We start from the raw sequence: 25,045 nt of genomic DNA, 5'->3' as shown, positions 1-25,045 counted from the left end.
GTGCTGAGCTGTGATCCCCCTTGGCAGCAGGCCGCGATCCCTCCGATACGCCCAAGGCGGAGTAGGTCTCCGTAGAGAGAGATCACTTATGTATGTCGTCCCGGGGGGCTGAATCGCAACCTCCAGGAGGCGGTGCACCCAGTCACAGAGTCCTGCCCCCCAAGGGCAGTTCCACAGTTGGCTCTGACTGCTCTCCCTACTCTCGCCTCCGCAGGAGTGCTGGGCTCCGAAACCAGTGTCCAGAGGCTCGGGATCGCTCCGGAGCTCCGAACACCCACAGAAATCCCTCCAGGCAAAGCAACAAGCAGGTAGGCCCATGATCAAAGGCGGGGGAGAGAGACTTCACCGCCGCTCCCAGAACAAGATGCCAGCGGAGCACCTGGCAGCAGCTTCCCTAGGCACCAGTCCACAGCTCCTGCAATGGTCGCAGAGCATCCACCAAGGAGGTAAGAGCACCCTCCGCTAATCCGGTGACGGGCTAGACATTCAGTGGTGGTCGGCGTGTCCGGTGGCTGGATCTGTAAGCTTTAACAGGCTGCGGTGGTGCGGAGACACAGCGATAGATGTCTCACTCCATTTGCGTCCTGGCCACGACCCCTAGCTCGAACTTTTTAATCTTTGCCTAAATAATAATCTTTGATACAATTTAAGACATTCATTTCTGATCAACTGATAATAAAGTCAGAAATCTTGTATGATGACTATGCAAAAAATAAATTGTTCCTTTATAATATTTCCTCTTGTTACATTATAGTGCAGCAAGTGTTATTTGGAGAAGTAATAGGCTGCGCCATGAGTCATAAAATAACATGCCTAAGATTTCTCCAGATTACAATCCTAGTATTTAGGAGAATTAACTTTACTTTTAAAGAAGAACAATATAAATGCAGATGACCTATCACTGAAACTGCCCCTTCTTTGTAAAGAAATTGAAAGTGAATGTCAGTTTTGGCTTGGGCCCTTATTTTTAAAAGCTTTTATTCAAACCTGCCAAAAGAAATTGGGCAGTGTTGCAACTGTGATATCCCAAATGTTTTTCCAGAGTGTAAGCTACTTTTTAGCAGCCGGTAAAAGGCTCAAAGAGCTAAACCTAATGTATATTAAGATACAGCTATAGACAAGTGACTGTGTATCTGTTATTGTTTAGAGATTTGAAAAAATCAGCTGTGACTTCTTATTAATGATGTTGCTTTGTGATCAATTTGTGTATCAAAAGCTTGACTGCAAATGAGTTTTAGGCTAAATCTGCTTACCTGATTTACTATGCCATTTAATTGTTGTACAACTGCTAGGTTCAGTAAACCAACTGTCACATTAAAAAAATGTGTATAATGCTTTGAATTATTTATGCAATTAATCTAATCTCTCTCATTTGAATTTTGCTCCTCTTTATGGCCAAATGTATATTTTGCCAATCCCTACCATCGTACATGCTGAAATGAACACAGGTTTCTTGAACATTGTTGAAGTCTGTTCATTTCCTTGGGAATTGTGTTTTTTTCAAGTGAAAATAAAAGTTCCTTGTATTATTAACTTTTAATGGAAATATCAATATTGTGCTTAAGTCTATCATTGAATTTAAAGTATTCCAATAAAATGATCGCTTAGGAATATTTGACTACAAATGCCTACTCAAGAAAACATAGAACTTGTAATTGAAAAAATGTTCTAACAATGAAAAGTTTCAGAAAACTGAAATTGATTTATACAGTAGATTTAGCTAGTTAATTGATTAGCTAGGATTACAGCAATTTTGTTCTTTTGGTATTCATTGACTAGTCTTTTTCCTCCACAATGCTGAACTGTAAATATGATTTTCATTTATTTCAGAATCCACAGACAATGCCAATGTAAATTACACATCTTACAAAGGCGACTACTATGTTAGCACTGAGACCAACTTTATGTTTAGAGTGGATCCTAAGACACTGGAAACCAAGGATAAGGTATTAAATATTTGCTTCTTGTAATTACTAAATTAAAAATTTACTGTGATGTTAATTTGGTTATACTGTTGCCTCACAACAGAATTTCTGTTTTATCTCTGCTGATAGTGCAGAAAAGAGAGGTACTGAGAACCACACATTGGAAATAATGTTCTTCAAGTGTCAGTGCCAGTAATAGGTAATTTTATTTAAGTATAGTCACATCTATAAAAGGAACAATCTGATCATTCTTGATTTGAACCTTAATAGTTGAATATGCCCTTTTTGGTCATTTTTACACCCATAAAAAAACAAAAAAAGAATGATGCTGCCCAGAAAGTGAATGACCACTCTAGACTGCAATGTACCTAAATTATGGTGTTCTTATTTAGAGGCGTGTGTCCAATTCTTTTCCATGTCTCCCTGGAGTCCCTCGTTCAACTTGCTGTGTCCAGATTGTGACTCTTTCAAAGGAATGTATCTCAACTTCCAGAAATATGAAATGACATCCAAAATGTTAGGCATAGAATGTTATTACTACCTCTGGAAATAGGTTAATTGAAGCTCTGACAGTGCTTTAGCCACATGTAAAAAACTCTTCAGGTGAGTAATCATTTTCTTTAATTGAATATGTGAAGAAAGTAAACAGATGCCATGTTAGAAAATTCACCCAATTGTCATATCAGGTTAAACTTTTTTTTTACCATAATATATATTTACTTGCAGGTGGACTGGAGCCAATTTATTGCTGTGAACGGGGCTACAGCACATCCACATTATGATCCAGATGGGACTGTATTCAATATGGGCAACTCGTATGGAAAGCACGGTAGGCCTTTGTGTTGTACAAGGTGCTGGAAAGTAGGGGGATCGCACCGGATCCTGGTTCCGTCAGCTATTTCCGGGACCTGGCCAACAAAGGGAAACAGGGCGAATTTTTACTGTTGTCATTTGTGTGACACCTTGAAACATTCAGCAGCGCTCGCACATTGTCTGCATTACGCTCTGAGCAGCAGTGTGCAGGCATCAAGATGGCTTTCAGATTTTAGATTTCAGCTAGGCCCCATAAGACATCCTTTTGCTCGTATCATCCTGACTGGGAGCCATCTGGAGCCTAACACCTAGATGCCAATGCAATGGAAGGAACCAAAGGCGCACAGCTTGTTACCTCGTCACAATTACTTGAGAGAAACTATTGGAGGCAAGTTTTAAACCTTTTTTCAACTGCCTATGTAAGAGATCTACTTGCACGATAAGAATACAAGATGTATCTGTCTGTATGCGCAAGTACACAAATATTCATCTAAATGGCACCTACTCATTTTTTTATTTACTGCTTTTAAAACGCTACTCATCCCAGTGTAGGGTGTCAGAGTGCTTTACATCACACACAGAGGAACAATATATCATACAAGTGTGTAAATCAATGTACAGGAAATGTTAAATAAGAGAATGAGGGTTATAAGGTGTAGGAATCACATATCATTCATTCTTGTAGATATTATATGTTAAAAGTGAATGGTCGGGAGGAACACAAAGTCAGTGATTGTGTTTGTCTGTACTAACTAGAGTTTATTTCTTCCCAAAGGAACCCTTCTTTTAAATCTTAGAATAACAACAGATTGAGACAAACAAACTTTAAGTTTCTAGCCCCATTACTTACAGTTTGCATGCAGCTCCTTGATGCCAGTAAATAGATCATTTTGCTATATTAGAAGGTTTGCAGCTTATGAACTGAAAGTGACAAAATTATCTCAGCGTCAAAGGCAGTTGCCCACTTACCTTTCTACGTAAAATACTGTAATCTGTAAATCTGCATGTTACACGATGTGCAGGCACATTAACCCTATTTGTTACTTTATGAGTCAAAACTGTGACTGGACAAAACACAGAACTCTCACAGAACTGTGTTAACCACTGGAGTTGTTTTACCAGTAATATAATCCCCTCAAATTGACTGGGCACACAATGATCTCTGCAGCAGATGCTTTAAACATGTAAAATAGTTTTAAATGTATTCAATATGTTACATATTAAGTAATCTAGAACAGATTCAATGTCACATATGTCCTTGTTGTCCATTTCTCCATCCTCTTTCATTTGCCACACGTTGACCCCGAATTTATGGGTTCCCTGAATACATTTTTTCCAATTCCAGGAGCTGGCCAAAGCTCATGAACATTTCTACAGTCTCACACAAATGGCATTCACGTAAGCAGAGTCCCCTGACTCGAAGAATAAATGTTAAAAATGTACTCACTTCAATGTTCATGTGCACAACATGCTCTGTTCATCACAAATCTCTTGACTTGATTCAAGAATGGAGTCTTGTTAAAAGGTTTGCTACCAGGGCTTGCATAATTTAGTTGCCTGATAACCAGTGGCAGGTCCTCCACTATGGCGGAGGAGAGTCGCCCCACTGCTTTCAAGCAGTGCGAGAAGCAAAAACATAAAATAATAATAACTTTCAGTTATTATCATTTTATGTTTGTGCTGCTTTGTGGGAGGGAGGGACTGCTCTGCTCTCGGAGCAGGACAGGGGAGGAGTGGATTGCCCACTCCTAAGTGCGCAATTACTGTTTTGTAGGCCCTCTCAGGCCACCCAAACCAGTCATGCGCACTTTCCCCATTCTTCATGCAGGCTGCATTACAACCTGCATAGAGAACATGCCCACCCCTCCAGTCACGGGCTGAGCGCTGGGTCACGGTTCTCAGACCAATCACAACGCTGCATTGCAGCATTGTGATTGGCTTAGGGAAGGGAGCCGGGCTGTCAAGGTAAGTTATTATTTTAATTTTTTCTTTTTAATTATGCTCACTCCCTCCTGCAATCGTAAAGCGCACAATCCACCCCCGCAACCCCTGAGCCGCCCTGCGACCGCCCCCACCCGCGAGCCATGCCGGCTGCCATTGCTGATAACTGTGATGAAGATAATTCAGTCATCACAAAATTAGGAATTTGGGAGTGAGTATGTAGTTGGGGTGATCAGGATTTCATGGAGTTGGACAAATCAGATAAGATGCACATTGTCATGCCATCTAGTTTCTAAAATGGGCTGAGGATGAAAAGAGCACAAGCCAAAGATGAGTCTGTAAGGATTATTGTACCAGCGCCTTGAGACCCTAACAGGTGAGTAGCCACGCTATACAAACCCCTGATTGATCGATTGATTGATTGATTGATTGATTGATTGATTGATTGATTGATTGATTGATTGATTGATTGATTGATTGATAGTGCACATGGTGCAAGGGTGACTTCCACAGTCAAGCAGGCTGTAGATAAGGAAACTGGCAAAGATGTCTGGAAAATACAAAAGAGAGCAACTGTGAGGGGGAGTCAGACAGAGGCCAACTATAATGTCACAGTTACGGTGCTCAGTAAGACTGCACACCAGCACCATGTCCTAAATGATGAATCAGATAAGTAGGCATTTGACCAAACAGCAACATGAGTGTGAAGCATTACATAAGTCTATGTACACCATAGAAAGGGAAATCAGCAAGGCACTCAAGACGTGAGGGTCCATTTGTGGGTGAGGGACACTGTATTCTTCTTGTAACCTGAAAAGTCTTGTGGTATTGTGGAAAGTGTGTGATGTGATGCTTCTGCACCCTAAGGAAGGCAGGTCATGTGAGGTGGAGGTCCATTTACAGTGATGCATATTTCCAGGAAAGTGATGAGGAGGTCTCAACTCATGGCCAGTCTGTTCGTGCATCTGTCTTGACCCCTTTGAGTCTGTTTAAGAGAACCACTCCGGTAATATACATAAAGTAAGTTTGCAGGTCATAGAGCACCTCCTGCATCATCAGCACTTTTGACAGCCCGTTTCTTTGGGTGTAATTGGTACTTTGTCCCCTGCATGTACCCTAATACTTTCGGTCATTCTATGTCAGGATGTTGCTATGTGTGAGTGAGTTTAGTGAGAAAGCTGTGTAATCTAAAGTTTGTGTGAGGAGATGTCAATTTTGTTGTATATCTGATTGCAGTAACCAGGAAGTTCCCATATTCCCTGTTGTCCCGTAAGACATATGAGCATGTATGGTTATTGCTTGTGCATATGTCACAAAACACCCGTGACTTGCCCCAACCTCTTCAGCATGGCAGCCTCTCCAGTATGTTGCTGTTTTTCCTGTTTCCTAACCATGCCACAGTAGTTGTGGCATTTCTCCTTAAAAGAACTGCACATGACCATCATGCATTGGTAGTTGTTTGTTGGTAACCATGTTATATAGCATGAGGCAGACCAGTAGCATAGGAATTACTGTTTGAAGTTCCCAATGAACCACTCAGTGGTGTATTGTGCTAGAACTTGATTTATGTTCCCTGTTAAATTTGTTTTGTCTGCAAAGGGGCGTCTGCTGTTAACTGTGGTGGATTGCAGTGTAGAGCATTTGGGCAAGCATTAATGGGTGTTGGTTGAATGTCACTGTGTCACTGTTCTAGTCAATCAGAATCAACTTTATACGATCTAAATAAATAGACCATAAAAGTACAATAAAAAGTACATAAAAATGCAATTATTATCAAACTGGTTTTTTACAATACATCATAAAAACTGTTCATTTAGAGCACTGTCATACCTTGAAATACCCCCATCTTTGACATTCAAATGACGATGTTACGTATTAAAGTTGGGAGCAAGAGGAAAGGGAGGAGGGCAGAAACCTCAACTATGGGTCCGCCATGCACTCCTGCCAACCTGGTTGTCAATCAATCAGGAAAGGAACTTTGTTTCACTACAGCGGGATAGGATATAAAGTGTATAAAGGATAATCATATCAAAAGTAAAAAATACAATTCTAAAACTGACTCACAAGTACTTAAAATGTTAAAACAGAAACTTCGCCTAAAGCATTAATCTTAAAATGCATTGCAGTATCATTGAAGGAGAGGCAAAGGTCCTGTTAAATTGCAAATGTGTAGCGATTCAAATAGCATTCAGATAGCTATAGCAAGCCGGGTAGCAGGGAACTATTTGAAATATGCAGCAAAGAGTAGTTGTGTGCCATGTACCAACTGGATGTTGAAGCTGTTTAATTTTTGGTGTTTGTAGAAGATAAAGGTATATTGGTTGGTCTTTGTCATTGTGAGGTGTGGGCAATCACGAGCCCCAATAGTGACCGGGAAGTCCTTTTGTGCTGTTAGTGGTAATCAGGGAATGGTGACAATGCCTTGACTTGTGATTTGCCTGCATGTGTGACCTTCAGTAGGTCTTTGCTGATGGTAGTTGTGATGTTCTATTAGCATCTCGTGTGACGTATGACTCTCCAGAGTAAACCATCTGACTGGTATAGTAGCAAGCAAACCAGCTGCACCTTGATTAAAATGGCTGTCACTTTTTGAGGATGAGGGTGATGGGGAGCCTTCCCAGACAAAGCAGGTGGTAGAATATGTCCTTGGTCTGTAGGAATCTTTGTGGGCATTCCTGGTTGTTTAATCCTCAAGTGTTGTCTGCTCCATGAGCCACGATTTCAGTGTACAGTTTTGAATTCCTGGTGCCTGGCATAAGAGTGACAGGGCAAAGAAGGATCTCCTTTTGGACGACCCAAGAGTGGAGAGCACGCCAGACTCCTACGGACACATAGAGGCTGCTGCCCATGGGACAGGATTAAGAGTCCTGGTGAGAGAGTCCTTGGGCGAGTGCTGTTGGAATGCGTTGTGGCTCCTGAGTGCTATTAAGAAGCATGCATGGGGCTTGCACTTTTAATAAGGGTTTTTAAAAAGATTCTGGACAATAGGTTTTTTAACTACAGGTTACAAGAATATCCTCGGGCCTGGTGCTGCGGATCCTACCCAGAAGGGACCTTTCACCCCCACCACCATCATGTCTCTGGACCCCATACGGGAGGGCTACTCTTGGTGTCCCTGGTCCTGGAGGAGTTTAGGAGGGAAGAGGATGTGCCATAATGGCCCGAGCAGCCGACTTTGGCTAACCAGGTTTGGGTCTTGGTTTCGGCTAAACATCCTGTGATTCTGGGCAAATGACTGAATCTTTAAGTGCATTAAAAAATTATAATGAATGTGTCCTTGCGTATTGAAACTGGTGTTATGTAAGGTGCTCCAATACCGTTGGGTCGAGTTCACTGTATATAAAATTGCAACAAAAAAGGGGTGTGCAGTGTACTCAAGACCAGGCTGGCCAAACTGGGCATCAGGCCTTTCCCCAGAAGATTTAGGTTATGGGTTGTTACTGAGGGCTGGTTTTGCAGCAGTGCAGCAATATCGGCCCCCAGCGAAAATATTCAGCAGGCCAGCATAATCCACTCAGCACTAACGTTCGTTTTCAGCATCCTGGGACCAGCCAGGCTTCACAGATGTATGTATGTTCTTATATAGCGCTCGACTTACCCTTGAGCATCTCGGCACTTGCATTGGGAACCCGTCCTGGTTTTTCCCTGTGATATAACCCGTACTGGGCATCCCCAAGGTGAAAGCCAGGCATCCCGCCGCGGGGGAGGGCCGTAGTGGAGATTAAGCAAGCTATTGCCCAGAGTTGCAGAGTGTGAACCCATGATTCGAGTAGGCACCGAAGTGATCGAGTCCGTGGACACTTGGGGTCAGACCCTGCCGCGTCGGGAATTGAACCCTGGTCCCGGGTCTGACCTCTACTTCAGGGTATGCCTGCTCTAACCAGTGAGCCACACTTCTCCACTGATGCACTCAACTGTTTAGTTTTTGTTGAAAAAAAAGATGCAAAATGAAAAGGGATGGGTGAACATCTCCTGCTCACAGGGTGGTCAATCTGTAGTAGTGCTCAAAAGCGCTACTAATTGTGGAAGATCAGCTGTCCTGTAGTTCTACCGACAGGCATGCCGAATGCTGCCATGCATTGCACTCGGGTCAGGCGTGGCCCAAGGTTATAAAATAAATGGGTGAAGACCGCTCGAGGTCTTTCTACCCCACCTGCCAACCTGTGTGTGTGTCTTTCATTTTATGAACCCTCAACCAGGGCCTAAGTACGCACCTCAACACTCACCTTCCGGCACAGGTCACAACCCTGGCGTCGAGGGTGGAGGCAATCCCGCCTGCACAAAAGAGTTGATCCACCACCGCATCAAAGCGGCGTCCGCTCCCCGCGGTGATCAACGTGTTCGGAGCCGAGCGGTCCTGCAAGCCTGCAGCACGACTCCGACCACGCCCCTGCTCGCAACAACTCAGCAAGCTGTCCCTGCCTGCCCTGAATACAGAGATGCCTCGCGACCAGCAGCAGCAAGGTACAGGGAGCGAGTGAGAAAATAAAAAAGATTTAAATATATAACGCTAGACGTTGAGTGCAAGTAAGCGTCTCTCCCTGCCAAGAGCCTGCAGGCATGCACGTGCATCAGCGCCCAAGGAGCTACGAGAGGAGCATGGCCCCTCACCATTGTGTGCCTCCCCACAGAGCCACCAACAAGCATTGGCAAAGACAATACATTTTCCAGGCATAACCACTCAGAGCAAACAGATACAGAGATTTGGAAAGGCCTGCATAACAGGTAAACAGCACACAAAAGGGCATAAGCATACAGGGCAAACTGAAAAAAACAAAAAATAACAAATAAAGCAAAGACAACACGAATCCCCAGCTGATAGAGAAAAGTCTCACACCAAACATTCAGAATGGGGGATGAACTAAATGCTGCACAACATCCTGGTCACGTCGTCACGGAACATGCCATCACAGGGGTACTACCCCCATTCAGTGAACTGGCCTATCCCGCAGCTGCCTCCCCCAGATGAAAGACATGGGTAGGGCGTCCGGATAACTACTTTGTGGCCATATGGGAAACGGATGGTGCAGTTAAACGGTCACTGCTCCTACACTACGTGAGAGAGGAAATATACCTCTTGTTCAAACACCTACCGAACATAGGCCCTCCCATCGACTACGCCGCCGCTGTAAGAGCACTCAACGCTCACTTGGATCTGCAACTTATCCTGGATTTTGAGAGGTCTAAACTGCGCTAGGCAATGAGAAGGGAAATCAATCGACACCTTCTATGCCAGGCTTTGGTAGTTAGCGAACACCTGCACAGCCGATGAACAACCCAAAGAGATCTGTGCCCGGCTAATCCAGGGGTGCTGCAACAAGACGTTGGGCGGCCCAATCCTAAGGCAACCTAATATAAGCCTAGACAACATCTTGATCCTCGCAAGGTGACATGGCCTATCCGTCGCAAGAGCCGATGAGATGGACCTAGCAATGTAGGAAAGTGGCTCTGTATATACTGTTCCCAAATAGGTACAGTGTCTACAGAGTCCACAGTCCCCAGAGGTTTGGCAGAGGCTAAAGTTAGATATAACCTTACTTTCTAAAGTGGTAGCTTGGTCGAGCAGTAAGGCAGTATCAGAGGACAGTGTAAAGCATTTGTTGTACACACTCAGTCAGAAAATGGTCTCACACACTCAAGAACTGAACTCTAGGCCAATGGTTTGTATATAAAAATATATGGTTGTTTTGTTTTAGAACCAACAATAGGTATCAAAATATACTTTCTCAGAAGGAGATGCTTTAGTTAAATACTTTGCAAGAGTCAATTGACTTGAAATACAATAGTTACAGTTTGTTGCAATAGGCAACACAATTTCAAACACAATAATACATTGAGCTCAATGGGAATCTTAAGTTATATGCAATTGATTACTTTCAGGATTACTATTCTAACTCCAGGACTGGATCCTAGATTCAGTCCTGGGACAGTTCTTGGAAACAAGTGAGTAAATATGTTTTAGTTACTGTTGTGATTTGTAAGCAATATTTTGCTATTTTAACCCCTTCCATGCTGCGCAGATTCCGCCGCTGTGCTGACGGAATCTTGCGCGGGCGTGGTCATGACGGAACGGTTCCGTCATGAGCACAGCTCAACCGTGGCTCATGACGGAACCGTTCCGTCATGAGCACCGAAGGGGCTAAAAGTTGACACTTAAAAACGTTTTCTGATCAAATTACCAATGGTATCCTATGGAAGGAAATTCACTTAACAGGTAAGTGGGGTTATGGTTTCTTTTTCTAGGTCCGTGTTGGATCCTGGATCCAGCACTAGTGTACCACCTGTAAGCAGTTGAGAAACTGCGTTTAAGTTATACAGGCGATATTTAAGCAAATTTCACAGAAAAACAGTCAATGGTTTCCTATGGAAGAAAATTCGAGTTACGGGTAAAGTATGTTCTCGTTACTTTTGTAATCCAGTACTGGGCTCCTAGGCTCAGTACTGGGACATCTATCTAAAACAGGTAAGTAATTACGTTTTCACAGGTGGTACGATTTTTAAAGAATATTTGTAGTTTGCAAAAATCGAAACTTAGAAGACATTTCACAGAAAAACAGTCAATGGTTTCCTATGGGAGAAAATTGAGTTAGTGGTAAGTACGGTCGTAAGTACTTTTCAGGGTCAGTGCTGGGCACCAAGATCCAGCACTGGGATCTCTCCTAATAGCAGGTGAGTATTTCCGTTTTCGTTACTCAGTTGATTTTAGGTGAATATTTTAAAGTTTAGAAACTCCACACTTAAAAGAAATATGGAAGAAAAGTGAGTTATCGGCTTTTGGGTAAGTACTCGACTGGCAGAGTTAAGGTTCTGGGCATAGACTCAGGGGTCTCCCAGGGTTAGGTAAGTACAGTTGTTACACCCTCAGCGGCACAGGGGCAGCCGGGTGCAGGGTGAGTTATGCCCAATGTTATCCTGTGGGAGGCAGGGGGCCCTTGGTTGGTGGCTGCTGACTAGCAGGCCACGCGGCAGTGGGAGCTGGGCTCCTGGTCACTTGCTCAGGGCAAATGGGGAAGTAGGTAGGAGTAGAAGTTGCACTGCCAGGGCCACTCGGGCGGCTGGGTGCAGGGTGCTTTTGAGCATTCGGGCGCTCAATGTATTGCAATGGAAAAGTTTTCAAGGACGAACAAAGGCTGCAAGCTCGGGGATGAAGATTCTTCAGGTGTGCCCAACACTTCGAGAGGTAAGTTGGGTAGTTGGAGAACAGGTAGGTACCCAGGATTCGGGCACAGGGGGCGCCTTTTGGTGTCGGGAAATCTTACCCTCTGTTGATCACAGTAGGGGGGTTCCCTGGTTCTGAGGCTGCAGGCGTCATCAGGAGCGTCGAGGTGGGTCCTTGGGTGCCGGATTCAGGGTCACAGTCGCCAGGGGCACGTCCTCGTGGTCTTTGTCCACTCCAGCACAGGCCAGGCTTGGTGGGAGCAGAGTGTGCAGGGTTTGCGGTTCAGGGCTGGTGCCAGGGGTTAGATATTTGCTTTGAGCAGAGCCACTTTTCGTTGGAGTCCCAGGTGCTCAGAGTCACAAGGTAGCCAAGTCCTTCGGGGTTTGTGAGGTTGCTGGCCACAGGAGGTGCCGGGATTTAGCATGAGCAGGTTCAAGGGTCGATAGGCCGGTAGGGCTGGGGCCAAAGCAGTTGGTGTCTTCCTCTTCTTAGCAGCTGCACGGCAGGTCTTCTTTCTTCTTGATCTTCTTTGCTGTTTTAGCACCTGGAATCTGAGGAAGGAAGGTTCAGGGTGCCCCTAAATACTACATTTAGGGGCGTTACAGGTAGGTAAGGGCAGGGACCACTGGGTCCCTGTCCTGGGGTGGGTACACCCCCTATCCTGCCACTCTCCTGTGGGAGGGGTGCAGTGACCTAGTCCTGATTGGGTAGGGCTCCTCATCTTCAAGATGGCGAGGGCCCGGAGATGTGCTTCACCTCGCCTCCCCCACCTGAGGGGTGGGGTTGGCAGGGCTGGCACATCCCCTGTCCTTACTTGAAGTTTCCGGACAGTCTTCCCGCCAGAGTGGGGGTTTAGAACCGGTAGGGGCCAGTTGCTGAGTACATCAAGTGGCCTGGAGAAGCTCACAAAGGCGGCATGCCTTTGAAGCTTCACCTGTCCATCCTGGGGGAGGAGACCTAGCACCTCGCCCAGGATGTGCATTGTTGCAGGCCCAGGAGAGCGGATGGCTCTCTACCCAGGGGTCCAGCAACATGTCTGCTGTGTGGCAGCCTAGGCAGCCCCTCAGAAAAGACGTGGATTGTAGGTTAGGTTCAGGGGGCATCTCTAAGATGCCCTCTGTCGTGCATTGTACATTAAATCCCACACTGGCATCAGTGCGGGTTTAATGTGCTGAGAAGTTTGATACCAAACTTCTCAGTCTTCAGTGTTGCCATCATGGTGCTGTGGAGTTTGTGTTTGACGAGCTCCCAGCACCATATACTCTTAAATGGCAGCACTGCACTTACAGTGCCCTGGAATGGACCTGGGTACTGTAGGGGCACAGGGCTCATGCTCCTGTGCCCACACCACTGGCATAGGACACCCAGCTAGAGGGGTGGCTAATGTATGCCAGGGCAGTGTAGGTTGTGGGCATGGCACAGAGGGATGTGTGCCATGTCGACTCTGTTTTGTCTTGTACCCAGACACTCAGCCTGCAAGGGCAGTGTGTTTGTGTTAGGGTACAGGGCCTCTAAGGGTGGCACAATAAGTGCTGCAGCCCTTAGAGCCCTTCCCTGGTCACAAGGCCCTGGGTAACTAGGGTACCATTTACCAGGGGCTGACATGTGGCCAGGGTTTGCCAATTTAGGTTTTAGGTTTTAGGGAAGGAGCATAGGCCCTGGGCACTTGATTGGCAGGAGTCCAGGGCACACACAGTCAAAGTACTTTCAGCAATTCAGCAAAAAGTGGGGGCATACCATGCAAGAAAGATGGCACTTTCTCACACCTAGCACTAATGTGGACATCGGACAAGACCATCGTCATCAGGATGGAGCAAGCAGATGCAGTGAGGACAAAGGAAAGAGGAAATGGTCCTGCCCAAGGCTGAACATGCTCCCACTGTGGAATTCCCAACCCCTTCACCTCAGTATGCCGAAAGAAGGCCCAAGGCAGAGACCCCTGAGATAGCAAGCCACTGAGAAAATGGTACACCAGCTGTCGAGAGCCACCCTCACACACACTAGCGACTCAAAGAGTGGCTCTCAGCCGACCTATCGAGTGGAAGATTCTTAGCCAGAAGAGGATGAAGAAGAGGAAACATTCCTCATCTTGTTCACAAAAGAGCTGAAGAGGCGTCGCAGACCACAACCCACATGCACAATCAGCATAGAAGGGTCTGAAGTGAAAGCTGTTATCGATACAGGGGCTTCTGTGAACGTCATGGGACTACAGCAGTATAATCCCCTATGGCCCAGGCCGCAGCTAGTGCAGTCAAACACCAAGATATATGCATGTGGTAGCAAGTCGCCCTTGCCCCTCCGCAGATGGATGACAGTACCCATTAAATCAGAAGGCAACCAAATCCTGACAACGATCCACGTCATCAACCTAGAAGCAGACACGCTCATCAGCAGCCACTCCGCAGAAGACCTAGGCTTAGTGTAAATCGCATGTAGCGTGAGGTCAAATCAAACAGACAACCTTTACAAAGGACTGGGGTGCAGCAAGCACCCACTCGTTAAACTGCACATCGACCCTATGATAGCGCCAACAGCTCTTTGGCACCGACGGATCCCGTTCCACCTCCAACCACTAGTGGAGCACGAACTACAAAAACTAGAAGAACAAGGGGTCATAGAAAAGGTGTCAGGACCAACCCCCTAGGTCTCCCCAATGGTCATAGCTGAGAAGCCGAAACAACCGGGGAAGATAAGACTGTGCATAGACATGCAGCGCCCAAATAAAGCAATTCAGAGGGAGCGCCATATAACCGCGACCATGGATGAAATTGTAGCTGAAGTCAACGGCTCTCGGTGGTTCTCCAAACTGGATCTGAACACCAGATGCCATCAACTAGCCATGGTGGAAGAAAGCAGATATATAACTACCATCAGCACACACCTGGGGTTATGACACTCAACTTCAGGATCTTCTCATCAGTCGAAGTATTCCAGAATTCTGTGCATGAGATCCTAACAGGACTGCAGGTACCCTAAACATCAGCGATGACATCCTCATACACTCCACCACGGCAGCACTCTACAAGCACCTCTGGGACACCTTGAAACGTCTTCAAGACTATGGCATCATGCTACATTGTGACAAGTGCCTGTTCTTCCAGCAGGAAATAGAATTCTTCGGATACATATTTAACCAAAATGGTATACAGGCAGATCCCCGGAAATCCCAAGCGATAAAGCAAGCACCACCACCCAAGACTGTGTCCGAGGTGTGATGTTTCCTTGGGATGGTCATGTACTGCGGCCGATTCATCCCTGACTTGGCCACCATTGCGTACCCACTGAGGACTCTAACCCAGACAGACACGAAATAGGAGTGGAGCCCTTGAGAAGAGGCAGCATTCCAACACATCAAAGATGCCCTCCTCAACAACACCACGCTAGTATACTTTGACCCGTACAAGCGCACTGAACTGCTAGTGGACACTAGCCCAGTGGTTCAAGAAGGTGGAGTTGCCCCGCAATGCCAAACATTGGAGGAGGAAGGAACTGAGTAAGGGGATTGTCCGGAAGGGGGTGAAGAATCAACTCTCGACTCAGAACCAACTAGCAGACCTGCAACGATACTAACAGACACTCAGGCTACCAGTGCTCTACCCTCAGCAACCCAAATAGAATCTACCAGCCGCGATCACCATCCACGATACTGCCTAAGGCCAAACCTTCAACCGAGCATATGGCTCAAAGACTTTGCGTGCCGCCTGAATGGTAGCAAAAGACTGAGTTGGGATGAGATGTGGAAGGTCAGCGGTCCTGTCGTTTTACCGGCAGGCACGCTGAATGCTGTCATGCACCACCCTCGGTCCAGGCGTGACCCTAGGTTATAAAATAAATGGGTGAAGACCGCTCGATCTTTCCACACAACTTTCCAGCCTGTGTGTGTGTCGTTTATTTTATCATCCTTAACCAGAAGGCCTAAGTATATGCTGCGACACTCAATGGGGACCCTGTTAGAATTATTTTGTCCTGCCCCCAAGCTCTCTGCCCACTTATTCCTCCCTAACCTCGTTACATACAGCCTCTCCTCGTACCTCATGATGGTGCTCGCACAGAGTCAGTGCACTCCTGCAGACAACCTGTGAGACCCAGGCTAGCAGCCAATACCGGGCTAGCCACCACCACCCACGAGTCTCAACAACCAACAAAGACAGGCACCTACCAGTGATAAGTGCTCACTGGGTTCTTGTTCGCCCAGTTTCAGTTTTAAATTTATGCTGATGGAGCCGCGTGCCGGTGGCCCACTGGCTGGTGGTAACAATAACATTGTCAAGATGTCTCTGGTGATTAATCTTCCTGCTGGCCAGAGATCAGAGTTTTGTCTGCACTAATATTTGATGAGTCAAATGTGCCACTAGAGGGTTTACATGACTGCTGCAAAGAACATGTACTGTGCAGACCACAGAACTGTACATTATATGCAGAGCTCAATGGGTTACTGCTTTTGTCACAGAGATCCTTTTGTTACTGTACAGTTCATAAGTTACATTCATGATCTAGAACAATAAGCCATCAACTACCATCAAAGAGCTAAATGCAATGCTACTTTTGGTTCCCAGTTCTGACCTTTGCTGCAATGTGGTTGTCCCTTGGAGGGAGGACTGTATGCACCCACCATTCTTCCTTGCTTTCTCGTGGCCTGCATGGCCTTAGTCCTGCTACACAGAGAGACACTATCAGCCTAGTACATCATGTGGCCCTGGCTGCCTTGCCCAGGGCCGGCTTTAGGGCAATGTGACTGGTGTCACCTCATCGCACCGAGCGCTGAGCTTGGGCAGGCAATGTGTTTTGAAATATGTTATAATTTTAAAAGCACCCGCTAGGGGTGGGCGGAATTTGTGTAGTCGCACTACGCAAAGCTCCGCGAAATGGTAAAAAATATTCGCGAACACGCAGAAAGTCCGCGAACACGCGGAATTGCTTGTTTGCGATGCTTTTTTCCTGTTCGCAATCGCTGTTTGCATGCTCGAGGGGAAATATCTCACGAACACGCATTTTGAGAACGCGAACAAGCAAAAAATTCCGCAAAGCCGTGGATCGCAGAATTTTGGCCAATTCCACGTTCTCCGCGGAACGCAATATTACCCAAATTCCGCAATCGGAACAGAGTTTACCGCCCAGGCCTACTTCAGAGTTCCTTGTTTATCCAGCACTTTTGAGGCAGCAATAAAAGTGTCAAGCTATCTCTGGTGATTAATCTTCCTTCTGGAGAATCCGAGTTGTATCTAATGGCAATTTGGTTTATCAAAGGTAGCACAGGAGGTTAATTTGCCTGCTGCAAAGAACGGGTAACATGCAGATCACAGAACAGTATATTATGTGCATAGCTCAGTGGGTTACTGCTTTTGCCACAGAGATCCGTTGCTAAATATGGTTTGCTTGGGTAGCAAAAAATTCTTATTAGTAAAGCCAACCCCAGCCATTGAGTTACCCTTTGAATCATGAATTTATGCTTCACCAGACCAAGCTCTCTTAAAAACTGCCTACCAGCATAGATGATGCGAATCCTACATCATGTGGTCCCCTTTGTCTTACGCAAGAATTTCTATACACTGATTTACACTCGAATGATTAATTCTTTCTGCATGTGTGTGTGTTGTAAAGTGCTCCGACACCCTGTACTGGTATGGGATGTGCAATAAAACAAATCAAATACATGTGAGAGAGGGGCTATGTATTGATGAAGAGCATTGTTGGAGGGAGATTGTGAGGGAATCATTGAAGTGCCCCTACTGTGATTGAAGCATCCTGGTGCACTGTAAGGTGATCATTTCCAATACTTTAAAAACGAATTCAATTGAAAATATAAGGAATAAATGAGTTGTAGAATGCACAATTTTTGCCATTTGTCCCAGATTTTCTTGGGGGGAGACCCCTCCAAAGCCCCCTTGTAGTGGTCCAGCTTGTTCATTGCACTCATTCGCTACGCAACGTATAGGGGACTTAACTGACAAAATTTGCGGGGGCTGCTTTGGGTTCCCAGTCTGGTCCTTAGGATACTGGAGCAACAACAACATGAGGCCAGTGACTAGTGGATGCACAGGGCAGAAGGGTGGGGCAACATGTGGCCTAAGAGGGTAGTAAGAAATGGGTCTGCACTTGGGTAGAAAAAAAGGGAGCTTAGGTACAGGAGTCAGAGAGGTGGGGGTTATGGGGTCATGGGGTAATGGGGCTTGCAAGTCTGCAGAGCCAGGCATGCAGTGTGTCGGAGCAACTGCAATAAGATGTCGGTGCTTACTGAAGAGTTATGAGACGCAACGCAGGGTCACAAGTGTATCAGATGTATACATGCCAACGGTCCTGATCCAGGCTCACATGGGAGACTCGTGATATTTAAAGAATAAAACGACTTTATTTTAGCTTTCTCCCACCTACAATTGCCTTAGTTCCAATGTTAATCATTGCAAATTCCCCGATTTTCTTATCCTTATTTCCCTCTTTCTTGCTTCTAAATGTTGGCATGTATGCGAATGGAGCTACAGCAGCCGGGGGTGGGTCCGAGGGAGCTGGCAGTGCCTACACGGTGGATCCTGGGTGTTCATGGAAGGGTACATGGGTCAAGTAAGGTACATCCAGGCAGTTAGTAAACTGCTTCCTGCAGGGTATTTCTCCCTTCTTTGTAGCAGTGCAGGGTGCACCTTTCTTCTACTATGTCTGTGAATGTCTAAGGCTGAAATACTTTGATAGGAGTGTGAAATAGGAATAGGGAGGGAAGGAGAAGAGGTGTTGGCTCCCACTGGTACAGTTGCACTGGGGCCCAGAAGCCTGAGGGGCCCACAGACCCCTGACTGTTGCTGTATTTCATTACTGAAGCAGCAAACGGGGGGCCCATTCTCCTTGCTTGGCCTGGGGCACTAGCCTTTGGCACCCTTGCTACGACACTTGCGGTGAGGCATCCCCACACAGGGAAAGAAAATGAGTTTTTAACAGTATATTTAAATGCTGTAAACGCGGTGCTGTGCAAATACTGTGATCTGACGTGATCCACTGATGTAAAGTCTCTAAGGTCCGACTCCATTCTGGTCTGGACCCCAAATTCATCTCTGACAACAAATACTCCTCCCGAATTCTTTCTGTTCTAAACAATAATAACATAAATGTCCTCCGCCCTTATCATTCGGAGAACTGAGAGTGTCAGGTCATGCCGATAATGATTCAGATATAACACCTGATGCGACACCCAGTCTAGAACAAGTGTTCCCATATCAATATCCCGATCAGCATCCATCAGGCGCGCCTCCACTCTTCACATCTTCAGGAGGACCCTCAAGAATTGGTTCTTCGACTGATCGGAGCTGCATACCCTCCCTCCGCCCCCCAGCGCCTTGAGACCCTTGTGGGTGAGTAGTGCGCTTCGCAATTCCCTCACTAATTGATTGATTTGATTGATTGATGTCAGAGCCATCCAGAAACATCCCTAGATAATTCACCAAAGAGGTGTTGTTCAAATTGACGTTCCCTAATCTTCTTAAAGATAAGTTTAAGTCCCTTAAATCTATGTACCACATTACAGAAATTATGTCAGAGGTTTTTCATCCCTGATAAAGTGTAGTATTTAAGGACCACCACTCGGCCCTTTAGGTAAAGGATCCTGTGCCCCAGATTACCCTGCAAGGTTCCATCTGAAGATGATCTTGGTTATTGTGAGCACTCAGAGAAGAAGATGCATCTTGCCTACACTGTTGAGAGCCGAGTTTCAGAGGAAAGCTGCTACTGTAGCATGTTTGCCTTTCGCAGGGAACGCTTCCTCCACAGCTCTTCTGATAACAATGTGAGCTGTCCACAATGTATGCAGAGCACCGCTTCTCCCTTGGAAAAACTAGACTGCTGCAAGATGGCGGTCGCTTGAGACCGTAGGTGCACACTGAGCGCTGAGAGCCAAGGATATTATGAATGCTGCCTCCGCTAGATCGGGATAATGAATGCTGCACTGGCCAATTTAGACCCACTTAGCCCTCCCAAAGCAGGCAATGAGTACTTGCGGATTCTGGGAAATATTATTGGTCTCTCGGTTTTACGGCATCTGCTAAAGTTCTCTACAGGCAGCACTAAAGAAAGCTCTTACCTGTCTGGGACGTCCGCGGGCGATTTTGAGGTCGGAGAGAAGGTCGAGACTGCAGGGATGGGTCTCAAGACCGTGGCGGGTGCTGCCAAAGCAAGGGCCGTCGGAGCGCTGGAACCTCCGGCGACGCCGGGAATCGTTGCCGCGGAGCTCATGCCGGCACCAATGCGGACTCCGGCTCAAACTTCGCGTCGCGGTCGCTAAGGGACGGCCGACCCGGACCCGGAAAGGAAGGGAAGAGGCGGAGCGACTCAGCGGGGACGCCTGGCTGGCCCCACAGTGGTAGACCTGTTGAGAGGCCCCGCTGCTGGGTTAGTTCCGGGTTGCGATGGGAATTACAGGAACAAGACTCGCCCGGACCCCGTGGTAAGCGTTGCTGGAAGTATTCTACAGGACGGAGGAGAGCCTCCCCTACAGGACTCAACAGAAGTAATCGAGCTGGGGCCAGAGGTGGAGAATGGGCACAATAATGGAAATGCTAACATTGATGGTAGGACCCCATCTCTACCGCAGATTTTGACGGGGGTGCACAAGACTCACTGTCTAATACGGTAATCGGGATAATGGCTGAGGGGTCCTCGGTGTCCCTAGAAAACATATTAAAGACAACAATGGTTAGAGGGGGGGCTGACACACAAGCTGCTGAACAGCATACTTTGGCCATGCAACCACTAAAGGGTGATTTCAACCCTGTTTGCGCGACTCACCCACAAGGAGATTATTCCAGCAGGATTTTGGACAATGGCGGCCAAGCTGAGCCGGATAAGGATCCTAGCAACTTTTTTTTTTCAGTATCGGATGGGGATGACGCGGATTGGTCAGAGGGGTCATCAGCAGACAGCACTGACCTGAGCTATGGTGACTATGAGGAGGCAGGGGGTGCTAAATGTAAAACGGTGCAGAGGAAAAAGAAGAAGAGGCAGGGTGGGAAAGACCTGGCTTGGGATTATACTCCGACAAACCAACTCTCTAACTCTTTGTCCACCTCCCAATCAGTTACCGGCCCCCCTGAGCCAGCTGCACCAGCTGCACCATCTTCCCCAACCCTGGGGGCTATCCTCCAAGCTATTTCTATGCATCGTGAGGAAACCCGGCAGGATAGTCGCAAGGCCCAGCTCGCCATGCGTAAAATGCAGGGGGTTGTGCGGAAGCTATCTAAAACGTGTAGTTCATATAGGGAGCGCTTAACAGAACTTGAGTCCAGAACAGTCATTACAGAGTCTGATCTCGCCTCAAACCATGCATTGGTGGATTCACGTGAGGCACAACTGGTTGATGTAAGATGGAAGCTGGAGGAGTTCGAGAACCGTCAACGGAGGAACAATCTGCGGGTTCTTGGGGTCCCGGAGGGGGTCGAGAAGGCCGATATACGCTCATTCATTGTCGAACTCTTGCAAGATTCCTTGCCTGAAATTACCGGATGGAGCTGGACACTGGAGATTCAGCGGGCCCATCGGGTCCCATTTGTCCAAAAACAGCCAGTAAAGGCGGGGGGTCTCCCCAGAGCTATTTTGGTTTATTTTGGTAATTTTTTGTTACGTCAGGCAGTTTTTGAAAAAGCAAGGCCCGACGCAAAAAGGTCTAGAAATGGGATATCATATTTTGTTCGTCCTGACTTTTGTCATTCCACCGTTGAAAGGCGGTGGCGTTTGCGGCAACTCATTAAAATATTTCAGGATAAAAAGGCGCAGGCCTTTCTTAATAACCCTGCATCCCTAAAAGTGATTTTTGAGGGGCGAACAAAATTCTTTATCTCAGAAATAAAAGCTAAAGAATATCTGGACGGGCTACCCAGTTAGGAGTAGGCTCAATTCTAATTCATACAGGTAGTATATAGCTCGGGCATAAGTGTGGGGCACTAAGGGGGGTTTACTGGATGTTTCTTTTTCATTTTAGAGCATATAACAAGTGAGGTGTTAATTAAGGTGGGGAGCACGGCTTAAGGATGCAGCATAGTTTGGGAATACATTAGCTCATAGAATTAGGGCTCTCAGCCTCGCCACGTGCTGCACATCCATTGTGACCAGACTCATGATTGAGTCTGCATGCCTCATGTGGGGAGGTGGGGAATTTCGAGGGGTGGGTGGGCAGTATAGTGGGTGTGAAGGGAGTGGGAAGGAGAGGGGAAGGGGGATGATGAAATGCTGGAGGGGAAATAACATATCTAGAGAATATAAGAAAGTAATGAAACAGTCAAAGAAGGTAAATAGAGAGCAGCAAGAGAAACAAGAATCCAATGGGGGAAAGAGTTTGAGTAGGTTTCAGGGAGGAATTTGGGAATTTGAGTCCAAGTTAAGATGGGGAAGATAACTATATGTTCATGGAACATCGCTGGGTTGAATGATAGGGTAAAGAGGGCTAGATATGCTGAATTGATAAGGCTTAGCCGCACTGATGTAATATGCCTACAGGAGACGCACATCCCTTGGGGTAGAAGAGAACTATTACGAATAGCAGGCTATAGCCTACTGGCATGTACAACCCAGACATCCAATATCCGTGGTGTGGCCGTCCTAGCAAAGACCTCTTTGGGTGCCACTAAGCGTAAGCTAGTGGATGCCTTGGGCAGATGGGTGATTGTAGAGCTTCCTATGGGCGGTACTGTTTGTGCAATTTATGGATCTAATCAAGATGACCCCCAGATATTGGAGGCTCTGGAGGTTGAACTTGCTACTTGGCCAACCCCTTTGATTCTCTGTGGAGACCTCAACATTTCTCTGGACCATAATACTGGTAATTGGGGCCCGGGGGGGGGGCTATGTGGGTAGAAAGCCACGAGTCTATAGGGCATTTAACTCTCTAAAAGTTAGCCATGGTCTGGTGGATATTTGGGCCACGAAGAACTCGGCTAACCCTGGCTTCACATTCTTTTCCTATCCCCATAAAAAATACGTCAGGATTGACTACTTTTTTTGCACAAAGGATTTAGTAGGGCAGGCTGGGATTAAGAAACTCCCCAAAATAATTTCCGATCATAACCCCCTGATTTTAGAATTGGAACTTGCTAATTTTAAAAGATCACGAAGCAAATGGACATTCGATAGGAAACTTCTTGTCAACCTTGAATACGTTGACTATATGAAAAGGTGGGCACAGGAATTTTTTGATTTAAACAGGTTTAGTGCCAGCAGGGGGGCGGTGTGGGACTCTTTTAAAGCCGCCCTTCGAGGGGAGACTATTTCTTTTGTTAACAGGGCTTGGAAGCTTCAGGAACAGAAGAATCATCAATTAATGGAGGATTTGGCCAGGGCGGAAGAGCACCACATTTTACAGATAGCACAGGGACAGGTGGGAGATCAAACACAGTTGCGAATAATTGCACTGCGAGTGGAGTTAACAAACTGGCTAACAAAGAAATCTGCTGAGGAGTATCAATCTCACCGGAACAGTGTTTATGAAACTTGAGAACAAGTCAGTAGGAGGCTAGCCCTCTGTACCAGGCAGAAGATCACTCTTAATGCTATATCTACGATTAAAATAAACTGGCATGTCTATACCGCTCCTCAGTAGATAACTAGGGGGTTTCAAAATTACTACCAGGACCTGTATCAAGACGATATTAATAAAAGCCGGGAAGAGGTCTCTCAGAGTTTGGCAGGGCTGGTCGCCGATACCAATATTGGCGAGGGGCTGGATGGGCTAACTAGAGAGGAGTTAGAGGCAGAAATCTCACTCGAAGAGGTAGAGCTTGCAGTGTTAGGAATGGCATCAGGGAAAGCAGCTGGTCCTGACCGGATCCCCCTTGAACTATATAAAATCTTAGGCATAGTTACTACACCTCTGCTCCTAGATTTATTTAAAGGTGTACAATATAATGGAACCCCCCCCCCCCCGAGTCCTGGATAGAGACAGCCATCATAATCTTCCCTAAAAAAGGGAAACCGGTGGATAATCCATCTTCGTATCGGCCGATTTCTCTGATCAACTCCGATACAAAAATGTACTCTAAGATCTTGGCTAATCGACTGAGGAGGGTCATAGAACATCTGGTTTCCCCATGGCAACACGGGTTCATCCCTGGCAAAGGAACAACGGACCATACTCGAAGAGTTGTTTCACTTTTTGATACTGTGGCCAGGGTGGGAGACCGGATGGCTATGATCCTCCTTGACGCCGAAAAAGCCTTTGATCGGGTGTCCTGGGAGTACCTTTGGCAGATACTGGAATTTTATGGTTTCGGCCCTAAGTTCATAAAGGCTATTAAGGCAATGTACTGCCAGCCTAAAGCAAGACTGCAATTAATGGGGGGAGAGTCCGACAATATTAATATATCAAGGGGGACTAGGCAGGGCTGTCCCTGCTCCCCTATTTTATTTGCATTTAACCCCCTTGCGGCTATGCTGCTGCAGAGCTCGAAAATTGAGCCAATAATTACCAGTGGGTTTGAGACTAAAGTATTGGCCTACGCGGACGATATTGCGGTGTTAACAGTGAATCCTGCTGAGGCGATTAAAGAAATTAATCGGATTGCAGCAGGCTTTGGCCTTCTCTCCGGGTATGTCCTGAATGCGGGGAAAACTACAGTGTTATGCACGGACAATATTGTTTTTAATGATTCCAAACGAGCAACTTCAGCAGTTTACCTGGGGGTTCGAATTAGTGCAGAAGTGGAACAAATTACTAGAATTAATTTTGAACCTTTGATTAAAAATATAGGAAACGAATTAAGGAGGGTCAATGGGCTACATTTGTCAATTATTGGACGAGGGAACTTTCTAAAAATGACCATTTTGCCAAAAATATTATATCTGTTTCGGGCAATTCCCTTGGCAGTAGAGGATAATCTATTAAGGGCGCTGGAATCTACTTTTTCCAGCTTTTTATGGCAATATGGGAAGGTCAGAAGAGCTTTAAAATATGTAGCATTACCCCAAGATAGGGGTGGACATGCAGTTCCTAATATTACCCTATACTACTGGGCAGCGTTTCTACATCAGATGACCCCACTATTATCGGTAAATAACACCAGGGAGCTAGCGCAGGGATTAAAAATACCGACAATTTATGAGCTCTCCATGGGGAAGGAAGCCCCTGGGTTGTTATTGAGGCAATTGGAACCTAGCTACTATAAAAAGGTGCAGTTTAAAGTAATCTTTAGCTCATGGAAAGTTTGGAAGCAGGTTTCTAAATTTATGGCAATTCCGAGAA

The 25,045-nt window shown here is 46.3% G+C and overlaps 1 protein-coding gene across 3 annotated transcripts in view; it reads left to right on the top strand.

The window, feature by feature from the left end:
- Positions 1-25,045, top strand: part of LOC146856881 (carotenoid-cleaving dioxygenase, mitochondrial-like) — a 529,204-nt gene that overhangs the window by 319,928 nt on the left and 184,231 nt on the right. For all 3 annotated transcript variants that reach the window (XM_085647341.1, XM_085647340.1, XM_085647338.1), the window contains exons 4-5: positions 1,831-1,946; positions 2,652-2,754. In XM_085647341.1, coding sequence (XP_085503467.1) covers positions 1,831-1,946; positions 2,652-2,754 — 219 coding nt within the window. The remainder of the gene's footprint in view (positions 1-1,830; positions 1,947-2,651; positions 2,755-25,045) is intronic.

This window comes from Triturus cristatus, chromosome 3_2 (assembly GCF_964204655.1).
Source record: "Triturus cristatus chromosome 3_2, aTriCri1.1, whole genome shotgun sequence".
Classification (NCBI taxonomy): domain Eukaryota; kingdom Metazoa; phylum Chordata; class Amphibia; order Caudata; family Salamandridae; genus Triturus; species Triturus cristatus.
Note: the sequence above shows the minus strand (reverse complement) of the source record. Positions and strands in the feature narration are given on the sequence as shown.